The sequence below is a fragment of the Gavialis gangeticus genome, unplaced genomic scaffold (genome assembly GCF_001723915.1).
Source record: "Gavialis gangeticus isolate Ggan-Ray unplaced genomic scaffold, GavGan_comp1, whole genome shotgun sequence".
Classification (NCBI taxonomy): domain Eukaryota; kingdom Metazoa; phylum Chordata; order Crocodylia; family Gavialidae; genus Gavialis; species Gavialis gangeticus.
The window spans coordinates 79910962-79924399 of record NW_017729025.1 but is presented as its reverse complement, the minus strand read 5'-3'; the positions used below and the strand labels follow the sequence as shown (position 1 = coordinate 79924399).

Below are 13438 nucleotides of genomic sequence, written 5' to 3'. Positions count from 1 at the left end.
TAAAACAGTTCCTTTGGCAATCTCCTGCTTGGCTGCCAGCAGGATCTGACACCTGGCCTGGAGCTCCTGGTGTTTTTCATTGTTGGTGACTGGATAGGCAAACGTTACTTCTGTCTGCACAAGAATGCTGTTCATAGCATTTTGAAAAACCTCAGAAAGGAAAGAACCAGTATCTTCCTTGGTTTTTTTTTTTTGTCTAGATGTCTTCTACTTCTTTTGTGGGAGTGACCCACAAGCAAGGCTAGGGTGTCTGATGCTCATGGTCCAAACCTGTTATTTTGGCAGGCTGCCGGTCACTTTCTGTTTAAAATATATCTTTCTCTCCCATTTGTAAAGGGAGTAACTGTTCGGCATTCTTGTCATAGTATTATTTTCTCTAATTGTTTCCTGGCACATAGGTTTCTTTCTTGCTTTGTTTTGGCTTGGTTTGAGTTTTTTAGTAATTCAGGATTAATTGTCTTTAGCTCAAGGGACCTATAAGATGTTGGCACTGAAAATTTTTATCTTCTGGCCATTATCCATTGAACTAATGATCCTAATAAAGCAGAGGTGTTCTTCAGTATCTAACAGTGCTAATTACAGACCCCAGGAATATGTCAGGGTTGTGTTGTTTTTATTATCAAGTTCTGTGCTCTGTGTAGTGGTTTTTCCACTAACACATTTGACTGTGCATAGCTGGAGTTTGATGTGGTGTGCTTGAACTGGGAGATCAAAGAGGCTTGCCAAGTAAGCCACTTGTGAATTGTGGGTCATTATCTGTTATTAACTTATCTGGAGTCTCACGATGAGCAAACTGTAATTTACACTACAGTACTACATTGCTGCTCAATGTGGTACGCAACAGCTGAATTTAAAATATCTATATATGAGTCCATAATGAGCAGTAATCTTCCCTAGTTAATTCAGTGTTTACCAAGCATGATCAAGAATTTAATTTAGTTCTGATAGGCTTTACGTATTGTGTTTCCTGCCTCTGCTACCACATGTAGCAGCATGGAGGGTTTCACCTTCTCTGATTCTCTGCAGTGCTGCTTGCTTCCAGGAAAGTTTGGAAGCATTACAACCTCCTCCAGTTCTCTGCCAGGTCTTTTTCAAGATTTAATGATTCAGGTGGTTTTATTTGTTCCATTTTCCCCAAATTCCAATGTTCTACTGCCACAATATTCTAAGGTGCAGCAAACAGAAGTGTTGCTAAGAGGCTTATCTTTATTGCCGGACCCCAGTCACATGACATGTCTTAAGGTTATGAAAGAGCCCCTGCTATGTATCAGTACCCACTGATTTCTTTTGCTATTGTGACATCACTGTACTGTTGTCTTAGGGGGAGGGTAGACTGTAGACACATGATATACTTGCCTTTACCTCTACCATCTTCAGAAGTGTCCCTTGCAGTCTGTTTCTGCCTGACTCTTGTTCTGCAGTCTGTGGTGACATGCTCTTTTTTGGTGGCTGTAGCACCTCCCTTCACTGTGGTTTCTCCATCTCATCTCTACCCGAGACATTTTTCTATCTTTTTCTCCATGCTTGTTTGCCTTTGAGTTCCTCTTTATTCTCTGCCACACTTCCCTCAGATATGTTTTCTCTGGTGAAGACTGATGGGATCTGGCAAGAGACTGAGCATATATCCACATTGCAATTGGAAGTGTCATTGCAAAACCTGAGCTCCTCTTAATCTACCCAGACAAAACATGGCTTCAGCGCAAGCCGGCCCCACAAATGCATACTTAATATCCCAAGCAGGCTTGTGTAGCTCATGCTTCTCTGTCCATAATGCTTACTGGTACCCAGGCTAGTCAGATTAGAACTGGCTTGGGCATGACTACACTGACACAATCATACCTCTGAATGCAGTACGTTTCAGAAAAGAGACAGCAGTAAATAAAAGTACTGAAAGAAAGCTGCTGCTGTAGCTGCCAGAAGTTGTTTAGCAGCATGGGGGCCAAAGGAAAAAATCCCTTCTACAATGTCCATTGATACATTTCACAAATATGAATACAAGCCTTGCTTGCAACAACTTTGTGGAGAAGGGAGAGATAATTATTGCCATTGCATAATCAAAGTTAAGGGACTTGCTGAAGTTCATGTAAGAAGTATATGGTGAAAATAAGGGTCACAACAAAGATTAGTTTGAGGTATGTGGTGCAATTGTTGTTTTTCCATTTCCATTCTTCTGTTTCATCAACCTACATAGAATGCATCTTTGGACAGTTATAGATGGATACTTCTGTGCCTTCTCCCATGATACACCTTATGCATCACTTTACAGGTGTTTACAGAGAGCTTATAGTCCTCCTCCAAATCCCACCTTTACTATTTTCCTCTGCTGTGTTCTCTGCACAAATCTCCAACCATGGTTAGGGAGTTTGTGTGCTGTGATGGCACATAAACTCATCTTGTGATCATCTTGGGCTCCTTCCTTTTCTTATACTTCAATCTTAATACATTTGGGCAGAGATCATCTCTTACTGCACTAGGGTCCAGGTCTCCAGGTGCTACCACTGTGCTGTTCCTGTTACTGCCACTGAAGATGTCCCATTAAAATATCAGTTCTCAGAGGACTTGGAAAAATAACAAATCTCTCACATTTCAAGCCCCAAGGTTTTGTATGGTATACACTACAAGAACAAATGTAAGCAATTGTCTGGTAACCCTTTTTCCCTGAAAAATAATACAGCACTTGAAAAGACATTAGTGACTGGGGACCCTTCAGCATCAGAGGTCTGTGAAAAGTACCTGCTCTGATGACAAAATAATAAATAAAAATGAGGTATTTTGTTGAGAACTGCCAAAGTTATAATGACCTCATTTCTTCATTTGCACTTCTGGCACAGACTGTCCCTCATTTTGTCTGTGTAATTACAGCACCCCCTACTGCCACTTCAGCAATCTGCAGATGCACCACTAGGGGCTATGATAAAAAGGGACCACCAATTCTCCTCCACAATTTATTGAGCCATCCTTCTGAGGAACACCAAACTTTCCCTTCTAAAAATTGCTTACAGCCCTACCATTACTGATGTGAGTGGTGACACCAACTTTTCATCCTTGTTGGCATTGTAGGCCCAGGGTATATCCGTCAAGGTAAAATATTGAGGATTGCCATTACTCTTCCCTTCTTCATGCATTCCCTTCCCAGTCTGCCAGATCCAGGAAGAACAAAAGACAAAATTCTTCACTGCTTTATTAGGAATCCAGTAGAACAAGTATTGATTCTTGCAAAAAGCCCTGCCCTCAGCGCTGAACCTGTGGGGGGCTGACAGGAAGTGCCCACTCAGAACTTTGACTGTAAGTCACAAACTCAGCGTGTTTGGGATGGAACGTACCCTTCCTCCACGCCCTGCCATGCTCTGCTTCCCTCATGGCACCAGTCTCACGGGCTTCGATCTTTTTGTCAAAGTCAAGTTTCTTCTTTGAACCAACAACCAGCTGCATTCGGTGTCCACCACCCTCAGATTCTGTTTCTACAGCAGGGCATTGGTCATGGTCCCCTCTCCCCCTCCCCACACTGCCTGGGGCAGGCTGTTATGTTATGCAGAGGTACCAAGTATGTGGGGGCCCAAGGGCCCTGGCTCAGGAAGAGGGCTGTCACCTGAAATGCGTAAATTTTTTTTTACATGTCCATCATCTTAGGCCTCTTCCCCAGCAAAAGTCAGAGCCTATGGTATTGTCTGGTGTAGTGTCAGGCTGTGGAGTTTGCTAGGAGGTTAGACAATGGATTTGTGTAGGACGGTTTGGATAGGGATCACAGAACCATAGAGCAGTCAGGCTGGACAGGACCTCCAGAGGTCATCTAGTTAGGGTGACCACCCATCCATAATTATTGGGCAGGACAGTCCTGAAATTTAAAGATCAACTTTAAATTTCAGGATCCAGTCCTGGGCAGCATGACTTCAGGACAGCATTTGTCCTAGATTCCCAGTATCCTGTGCAGGGATCTGGATTTTTCCATTTGTGTGGAAAAACCACAGGAAACGGAGGGTTTCCTTTTGCAGGCAGGCAGAGTCCCAGCCTGTAAGGGGCTAAGGGGAGCGGGACGCAGGGTATGCCACGTGCATGTGGCTGGCAATACAGCCCCAAGACAGTAGAGAGCAGCTCCCCAGCTGCCTGTGGGTAAATGGGGGGAGAGGGGGAGGCAGACTGAGGCCCCCATGGTGAGGGAGTAAGTGATGCAGGGTTGGCACCTGGGGACGCTACCCAGCCAGGGCGGTGCATGGGCCAGGAATGTGCAGCCACAGGACAGTGGGACAGAGTCACAGGTGACTTGTCCAGGAGTTCGTGGTGGGGAGAAGGCAGCTCCCCACTGCTGCACGCACTCCTGGGGACAGGGGTACGGGTGGGCCCAGCAGCTCTGTGCTGGCTGCTCCCCCGTGGTGAGGCGCCCCCTTCCTGCAGGGATGGCAGCAACAGCAGGGTTGTGTGCCCTGTTGATGCCGGGTGGCCAAGGGGTGCGTCGCCATGGCAGCGCAGCTATCAAGGGCTCCGGGGTCAGGGCGCTAGGGCAAGGAGCCGCCAAGCAGACAGCTTGCATCCTCCCCCGTCCTCACCGGCTCTGCTTGGGGCGGGGCGGGGCAGGCACGTGTCCTGCCTTCCAGTTCGGAAGAGGTGGTCGCCCTCAGCCCCTGCCTGAGGCAGGATCATCCCTCTCCAAACCGTCCCCCACAAACCCGTCATCTGCCCTCTAGGTAAAACGGCGGCTGCACAGCTTGTTCCCGAAGGTCCCGGGAGCCCAGACCCACCCGCCACGAGGGGAAATGCCTCCCTCACCCCAAACACGGCCGCTGGTTTAGTCTCGAGCGCAGCGCGCGCCAGACCCCTCGGCCGGGGCCGGCAGGAGTAACAGGCACGGCCGGAGATGCAGCGGGCACAGGCCCCTGGGGGAAGCTTAATACAACCCTGACGCGCGCGGTGGATGGGCGGGGGCGCAGGGTGCATGAGCCTACCGGAGCAACCGACCCCCCCCGGCCGCGCTTCCGGTTCCGGCGCCATTTCCGGGCCGCTGGCTGCGCCGGGTGGGGGTGGTAGCGACATGGTGCTGCTGGAGAGCGAGCAGGTGTGGGTTGGGTCGCGTCGCGTCGCGGGGCCCCGTTACCGGTCGAGCTCGCGTGGCTGCCGGACCGGCCTCTCCCTTCCCTCTCCCCGCTAACGCTGCGCCGTGTCTGTGTCTCCGCAGTTTCTGACGGAGCTGACGAGGCTGTTCCAGAAGTGCCGCACGTCGGGCAGCGTCTTCATCACCCTCAAAAAATGTGAGTGCCCCTCGGGGAGGCCAGCTGGGGTCTTTCCCAGCCGCGCGGCACCAGACCTGCTTTATAGGCAGTGTTCCGGGCTCAGAAGCGGGCGCCGCTGCCGCGTGTACTGCCAAGCGCGGCCACGTCATCCCGCCCGCGGGGCGCCCGGCTCAGGCTCCGGCTCTGGGGCAGCGCGGAGCGGCTGCAGCGCTCATTGCCACTGCTGTGGGCGCCCCTCCGGGCCGGGTGGCGGAGCCCGCGCGCTGGGCAGGGCCGGGCTGGGGCCGTTCGTGCAGCCCGCAAGGCTGAGTACCTATGGTCCAGATAAGAACAGAAAGACCTCCTGCTTGCTTTTCACCAGCCTCAGTCCATTTTGCTTTGGGATCCCTGGCATGCTGGGTGAAATGCTTCAGATGGGTTGCTTTTTTTTCTCTCTCAATTCTTAAAATGGTTGCTATAGACCTAGAAATTGCAGGAAGAAAAGACTGGCTGGTCAGTGGTTGCTGTCACTGCCTTGTGTGGCAGATGGCCTCTGCTGCACAAGGCCTTGGGGTCTGTAACTGTCCAGCGGTTTTGTAGCTGGAAGAGTCTGTTGCCTGGTGTCTAGGGTTCAAGGCTGCTGGGGAAAAATGCTGACTTCCAGCTGTAGGATGGAAGCTCACATCTTCTTGCTGGCCTGATATTGTTGGATGAACTTTCTAGTTCTGGTGACAATTAGGTAAGCGGCTGAAAGCAAAAGAGAAACCTGGTTTGGTTTTTAATAACAGATGATGGTCGAACAAAACCAATCCCACGGAAGGGCCACATAGAAGGATTTGAGCCAGCGGACAACAAGTGTCTTCTGAGGGCAACAGATGGGAAAAAGAAGATTAGCACTGTGGTAAGCAGCAAAGTTGGGCTAAAGAAATAATGTGCAACTCTACTGAAACCCTGAATAACTACTTGCATTGGTTAGGCTGATTGTCAGTTGTAGTTCTCAAAACTTTAGCTTTTTTTCACAAGTGGTACTTAAAATTCTGCCAGGTATTGGAGCCAGGCAGTTTTCAGGGCAACTAAAAGGTAACTTGAGCTGTCTCCAAGCATCCGAACCTGTTCAAGTGTTTTTGACAGTGGAATCTGGGTGAGAATGGATAGGAAGAAAAGCACTGTGTTCGGAAATTAATCTGGAACATGCTGTGGAATAGCTTCTTGCATTTAAAAAAAAAACAACTATTTTCAAATGGAAGTTGGACTCTCTGCCTTCTGACAAATGGCTTATTTTGAACAAGTTGTTGTGTTTTTTTTTCAACTTATGAGATCCGTCACCATCCCTTTCTTTCATGTGTGTCCCTTGGTAGTAACATCTGTGTAACTGAATACTGAATCTGATCCATTGGTCAGACAGCTTCAGTTGCTGGGTGGGGATTAGATGGCAAGAGAGAGCACAACTGGTTACTGAATTCTAGTCAGTAGTTGGTAAGGTGGTGAGTCTCTTCTGCTTAACCTCCTTTTCTGCTTTTCACAGGTAAGCTCAAAGGAAGTAAATAAATTCCAGATGGTAAGTTTCTGTAGGGGAATGAGGTCTTGTATTTCTTATAGCAGTGGTTCTCAACCTTCTTTTTGTCCCAGGACCCATTTGTAAACATCAGTGGCCAGCCTTGACCCAGTGCTCCCAGGCCCCGCCATGTGGGGTGGGTGTGTGGGGCATGGGGAGGCCCCAGGCAGCCTCTCACAGGCTGGAACTCTGCCAGCCTGCAAGGGAAAAGCCATAGCTTTCCTCCTTTTTCTCCTTTTAAAGTAGAATCTGTTTTTAAAGTTTGTTTGTTTCATATATTTTTGCGACCTGCTGGTTGAGAAACTCTGTTCTATACCTTTGCTTTCCCTTTTACTCTTCTATTGTGTGTGTGTGGGGGGAGGGATTAACAATCCGTGGACAGCCAATAAAATTCTCTCTGATCCATCCTGGGAGAGTCTTAAACTTGTTTTGTTTTTTGTAGGCCTATTCCAACTTGCTAAGAGCCAACATGGATGGCTTGAAGAAGAAAGACAAGAAAAGCAAAAACAAGAAAAGTAAAGCAACGCAGTGAGGGAATGGAACGTCTCCCATCAATGCAATTCATTCAGATACTTGCCTTCAGTAAAGTCCATTTCTTGAGTTACCTTTGGCTTTACATCCAGCAGAATACTGGGATGTGACCAATAGTCTTCTAAACTGGAGGCAAAGAGTGCTTTCTGTGGATTCCTGTATAGTGGGAGTATTTACTGTGTTATACTGAAATAGTTTCACTCAGCTGCCAACTAGTTTTGTACTTGTATTGCTGTTCTATTTTGTATTTTAACTTGAGATGGGAGGGAGGCAGCAGAGAAGGAGAGAGGCCTGGTCACAAGGAAACGCCAGGACAGGATCTTGAGTCTCTGTGACTGAAAGCCTAGTATGAACTACTGGGAAAGTGGATACTAAGTAACCTTAGGAACACTGACATTTTTATTTTTCCCCTCTCCTTCACTGTTTCTAGCTGTGAGCACAGGTCAATAGTAGTAATTGCCTTTTTTTTAAGTATGCTTTAGACTAGAGCTTCATGCTGTAATTGCATTGGCTTAGTAAAAAGCATCATCCTTAAGATGTATACAAAGATTTGATTCTTGGATAAATGGTTAACCGATAACTATTGTGGTAGCTCCTTGCTAGGAGTAGATACAAAATGGTTACACTTAATTGTTTCATTTAAACAAAATAAGAAATTGATTTGAATAAAATAACTCTTAATAACGTTCCCCAGTAAACAACTAGGGATTAATTGATCTATGTGTACTTGGGATTCAAATAGTTCTGACACCATCTGCAGGCCCTAGGGGTAAGAACCAAGCCCACCTCCATGCAGTTTTGCCTTGAAATGCCCTGAACTGATTAGGTCTCTCCTCCTTCATAAAGAGGTAAGTGATTCCTCTCCACTTCATTTGGGATTACGCTATAAGAAATGGGGTATCTAAGTTTTATTGTAAAGGAAAACTGCAGTACTGAAAAGTTTGGTTACTAAAAGCATCTATACAGGAACAAAACTAATTTAACTAAATAAAAGGTAATATACTTAAAAAACAAAACCAAAAACCCCTACTAATTCAGTATATGGAAGAACTTTTAGATATATAATTGATCTAGGTTAGTTTACTTCTGACTAGATAAACAATGTGGAAGTAGAAGAACTAGTTACTCTTGAGTCTCAAGGATCTTCTTAAGGCAGTTGTGGAAGTATGATACGAATATCTAGGATTAAGGCTACTTGACACCTAAAGCCATTGAGTCAACACCAACTGCCTGCACCACAGCATGGGGTGAGTGGGGGCAGGCAGAGAGCTCAGGTGGGTGGAAGGGCACAGGCAGAGCACCCTCACCTGTTCCCTAGTCCCAGCCTCCCTCCTTCCTTCACCATCTTGGGAACCTATTTGTTACATTATAAAGTGGGTTCACTTTATGTGAGGGGAAACCTGTATAACCTACAGCCAAATCAGCCCTGAATCTCTCTAAATCAATTCAGAAGCTTCTGATTCTATTCAGACCTCTTAATAAGTCTTCCAACTTAAATTTAGAGATTCAGCTGCTGCATCTCTGCCAAATCAAACCAGCTACTGAAGCTTCACACAGTCCTAATGGTTATGACAAGGGTTTTTTTCCTCCATGTTAAATTGCAGGGGGATGGGACACCTTGTTAGAACTCAATAAATACAGTACAAATACAAAAAAAATTAATAAGGAAAGTGCAGTGTCTTCTCACTATTCTAGAACTTTAATAACAGTTAAGTGAAATTCAGTAAGAGCTTGTGAACTGAAAGACTTTTAGCTTGCCAATCACATTCCTGTCTGTAGGTAACAATGTTCAGTTTTAGAGGATCACAAGAATTACCTCAACTTGCTTCTGAAATATAGGTATAGTCATATTCTTTCAAGAGGCTTCAGTGCTTATTTAAATTTCAAGTAATGTGTCTTAGAGTTTTCACCTGGGAAAAATTCCTTTCCCAGAATCAGCCTTCAGGCTCAAAGTGCATCAGCATCACACATTTCCACTGGGGAGCAGTATATGTGCTGCCTCCCACAGGCTGCTTCTTGGATCAGAAGTAATAGGGTCCCGTGTATGTGCTGCCTCCCACAGGCTGCTTCTTGCATCAGAAGTAATAGGGTCACATGTGCCAGGCACTCTAATTGCTATTGCTGCGTGGCACTGCCTTGTTAATTAATCCTCCGAGAGCAGAATATAAGTGTGACTTGCATAGCTCTCCCTTTCCAGAGGCATGTGGCATTTGAGGGTACTTTTGTCAGGCACAGTACACTTGCTGTATCAGTGTGGCTGCTACTGAGCAAACATACTATCATGGAGTCCAGTTAAAATATAATGCATGGCTAGTGTATGATTATAAAACATTTATTTTGAATTTGTTTAGACGATGTATGTTACAGTTACATATTGCATACAAAACCTTAAACACTTTACACTAAAAAAATAAACAGTATTTACCCTGCCTTGTTTTTATCACAGCTTCTTGAAATAGATGCAAAACAGTGGCAGAGTTGATCGAACGTTTTTTGTTCAGGACATGGAGCTTTAGAAAAAGTCAAGTGCTGCAACTGAAACACCCCAGTAACAGGGTTTTTTTAAGAACTAAAATAGAACTTTGTAGTAATCATCTCGATAACTGTACAGGATAAGCACAGGAACTCTGCAGAGGAAAAGAAAGAATGTTAGACTTCAAAACAGTAGATAATATAGCAGTCATGCCAAAACTTCTAAAAAAGCTGTTTTTGGAAACAGGAGAAAGGCAAGTCCACGACATACTTGGTATGTGTGGACTGATTTCCAGTGGCCCAAGGTTTTATTCGTCTACCTCATAGCAGGTATGCAGTGTTACCCCAGGGAGCCTTCTGTAAGGCAGAGAGAACTGTATAGTTGGAATAGGGGAGATGGGACATCAATTTAAGTCTTATTCCAGTTCCAGATTCTGTATTCATGTACCCCCAGCTGACCCATTCTACATGGCTATCTGGTTATTTGGGGTAGGAAGAGTCAAAAGGTGGCTGGCTGCAGTTCTAGCAATATCACTTCTGTGTGTGACAATGGCTGTAGAAACTGGCTTGCCTTAACTGGGCTGGCTTAATGGGTACCTATAGCCCAAGACTAATGCAAAAAATAAGAGATTTTTCAACAGGATTTATTTTCTTTTGGAGAAAGAAGAGGGAACTCTGTTCACTAAAATTCAGATGCATTAAGCAGCTCAACTTCTTAGAGCACCAACAGTTTACCTCTTCTCTACTTTGATATTGTAAATTTCATCACAAACTGCTTGTAGGTATTTCTGCTTTGGTAATCGTGACATCAGTTGTTTCACAGTTGCATAAAATGATTGTTCGTCTCCATCACACTATGATACAGGAGGCAGAAGTAACAAGAGGCATTTTCATACAGTATTATACTTTACTGCAAAAAAAATACTGCATCTAGGACAGTTCATTCTTCTGATATAAATAGAATATTAATACCTTCCTACTTGGCCTACCACAAATCCAGCTTCTTGTAAAAAATAGATAGATCCAAACCATAAATGCTGTTCTATCAGCAGCAGTGTTTAGAAGGAGGGTCCTGGTGAGTAGTTCTCTCCTTCAGTCTGAACAGCATCATGTTGGGAAGGCTCAAGTGTTCCATATCTCCTCTTTGGAGAGGGCAACTAATGCAATCCTGTACACACTTAAATTGCTTTTAGGTACTATCTGCTACATGAGCCTTAGTTTTCTTTGGCTCCTTCCATTTTCAATTTCCAACATTTAGGTCCCACATAATATCAGTGGGAGCCAACTTTTTAGCAGGTGTGCCACAAGCTAGCCCTGTATGCTCTCTGAAGTGCCACTCAAATCCCCTTCTGCTATTCTGCTGCCTACCACCTCCCCGACCTCCCACAGGTTGGCCACTTGTATTAAACACTTTTATGTGGCTGATTTACTGTTCATGAATATCATTAACAACACTTTATATTGTGCACCATACACTGATCTTTCCATTCAATTTTTTTGGTCCCACAACATGCAAATTACAAAAGTAATTTGCATTTCTGTAGTCCAGTGGTTTTCAGACTTGCTAAAGGCACAGAACCCCTTCATTAAACAAATCATCTGCCATTCATACATCTTTAGAATCCCTAGTTTGACAAGTGTACCCAGTATTTCACTGTCACAAGACTAACCTCACTATTGATAGTTATGAAAAATTAAAAGGATGCAAGACTACAATAGGTTTACCTTTCAAATTAACCTCTGTATGGTAGGTAGTACCTGCTGAATATGAAGCCACCTTCAACTGAAGGAAGAAGAAACTGCTTTTTATGCACCCTATACTCCAGAGATTGAGTTGGAGGTGGTGCACAGTGACATAATCTATCCTCAGTGTCAGTCTTTTAGGTCCATCTCCCTCTAACTCAAGCACATGCCTTTATTGAATTGCATTCCCTTCTGTAGTAGAGTGAAAAGCATTCTACACCACTGGGGGGCACTGACAGCAACTGGCAAACTGACTGGAACTGTGGTTAATTTTAACTGGCCACTGTTTGGGACAGTCATAAGCAGCCAGAGATGTTTTTAATGCCTACCTCAAACTCTTTAAAAGGAAAATTCTGATTACTTTTAAAATTAACTTCAATTTGCACGGGAATTCATCCCATTAACTTTTAAAAATCTATGAAGTTATACAGTTACTTTGGACTTACTTCTAGCGAGAGGAAGTGCATTATAGTTTCTTTTGGTAGATCAACCTGCAAAAAGAGGAGGGCAAAAGAAGTCAATATAAAAGAATCACACTACATAGTTTAATAAGTAACAACTGTATTCCTGTCACCAGTTTGGTCATGTGAATCATAGAAAGTATGGCTGGAAGGAAATCTCTAGAGTCATCTAGTTCAACCCTCTGTCTGAGGCAGTATCATCCCTATCCAAACCATCCCATAAAAATCCTTATCTAATCTATTGCTAAATCTACAGTCAACCCTGTCACATCATAATGTGCATAGTGCCCTAGTTTGCCATGGATAAAGCAGGAGGGACAACTGCAACCAGTGTCTTGCAAGGGTTGTTAAAATGTACTTGAGAGATCCAAGGAAGAGGGCTATGCTCCCTGTTACAAAGAAAGGCATAAACCCCCATAGTTCATAACAATCTAATCATGGGGTAACATTCCTTCCTGACCCCAGATGCAATATCATTAGTATGACCCTGAGTGGAGGGAATCTCTTAGGGTTGTGCGAAATTTCGCTGCCTGTTTTGTTCTGATGCTGTTTCAACCTTGAAACAGCGAAGTCAAAACAAAACAGAGAGCCTCGAAACAGCATCAAAGCAAAACAGGGCAGGTTGAAATGCTTTGAAAAATTCTGAACGTTTTGAGTCTCAACTGTGTAGCTGGGGCTTGCCTTCAATGCCTTGCCTGCGGGGAAAGAGAAAGTAAGAGGGAGGAGGAGAAGGGGTGCTCTTATTATTGACTGTAGCTAGCCAGCGACTGTCACCCTTCCCTGAGGTCCCTTCCAACCCCAGAACTCTGGGAGAGGGATGAAAAAACTGCATAAAAGCCAGCATTTTTTGAACTGCCCTGCTTTCTGTCTTGGGGTCACTAACTGAGCTGTGTTCTAGCAGCTCACCATCAGACCACTACAGTTAGCAGCACTGATTTTCTAAAGGATTCCCTGCTTGCTACCCTAGCAAAAGGGATTTCAGAATACCTTTTTCTTCTAGGTGCTTTAATTTTATTATTATATTCATTGATTTCTTTTGAACTTTATACTTAAATTGCATAGGATTACTAAGGAATTTAATTTATATAGGAAGGGAAATACATTTCTGTTTTATTTCTATACATTTAAAGCTTTGCAGCATACCATACATTATAGAATTTATATAGGAAGATAGATATATTTCTATTGGTTTCATACATTTCTTCACTGCACTACACCTACGCTTTTGAATTTATATAGGAATGCAAATACATTTATATATTTGTAAAAAAGGAAGACATGAAACACACCATGAAGCGTGGTGGAAAGGCAGGTGGCCAGCCTTCAGGGAGGGGTGGAAGACAGGGTAGAGGGAGAGCTGTAAGTCACCCCCACCACCAAACTGCGATGCAGCCTCTGGCTTCAGTTTTGGTGATGAGGTTAGGTGCTTGTTTGAATGTACAAACCACTTTTCAGAGCTGGGCCTATGAACA

General features: G+C 44.6%; 2 protein-coding genes across 2 annotated transcripts in view; one reads left to right on the top strand and one right to left on the bottom strand.

Moving 5' to 3' along the window:
- The first annotated feature begins 4965 nt into the window (after positions 1–4965).
- On the top strand, positions 4966–7659 carry SRP14 (signal recognition particle 14). The gene is made up of 5 exons (XM_019518984.1): positions 4966–5050; positions 5171–5243; positions 5993–6105; positions 6730–6762; positions 7202–7659. Exons 1-5 carry the CDS (start codon positions 5027–5029, stop codon positions 7289–7291), a joined length of 333 nt encoding a protein of 110 aa, XP_019374529.1. The 5' UTR covers positions 4966–5026; the 3' UTR covers positions 7292–7659.
- A 1949-nt stretch (positions 7660–9608) lies between these two features.
- EIF2AK4 (eukaryotic translation initiation factor 2 alpha kinase 4) overlaps positions 9609–13438 on the bottom strand; it is an 86223-nt gene continuing 82393 nt past the window's right edge. The window contains exons 37-39 of the mRNA XM_019519926.1: positions 11952–11996; positions 10498–10616; positions 9609–9917 (exon numbers count right to left, since the gene is read on the bottom strand). Of these exons, the coding sequence (XP_019375471.1) occupies positions 9860–9917; positions 10498–10616; positions 11952–11996 (222 nt within the window). The 3' untranslated portion in view covers positions 9609–9859. The remainder of the gene's footprint in view (positions 9918–10497; positions 10617–11951; positions 11997–13438) is intronic.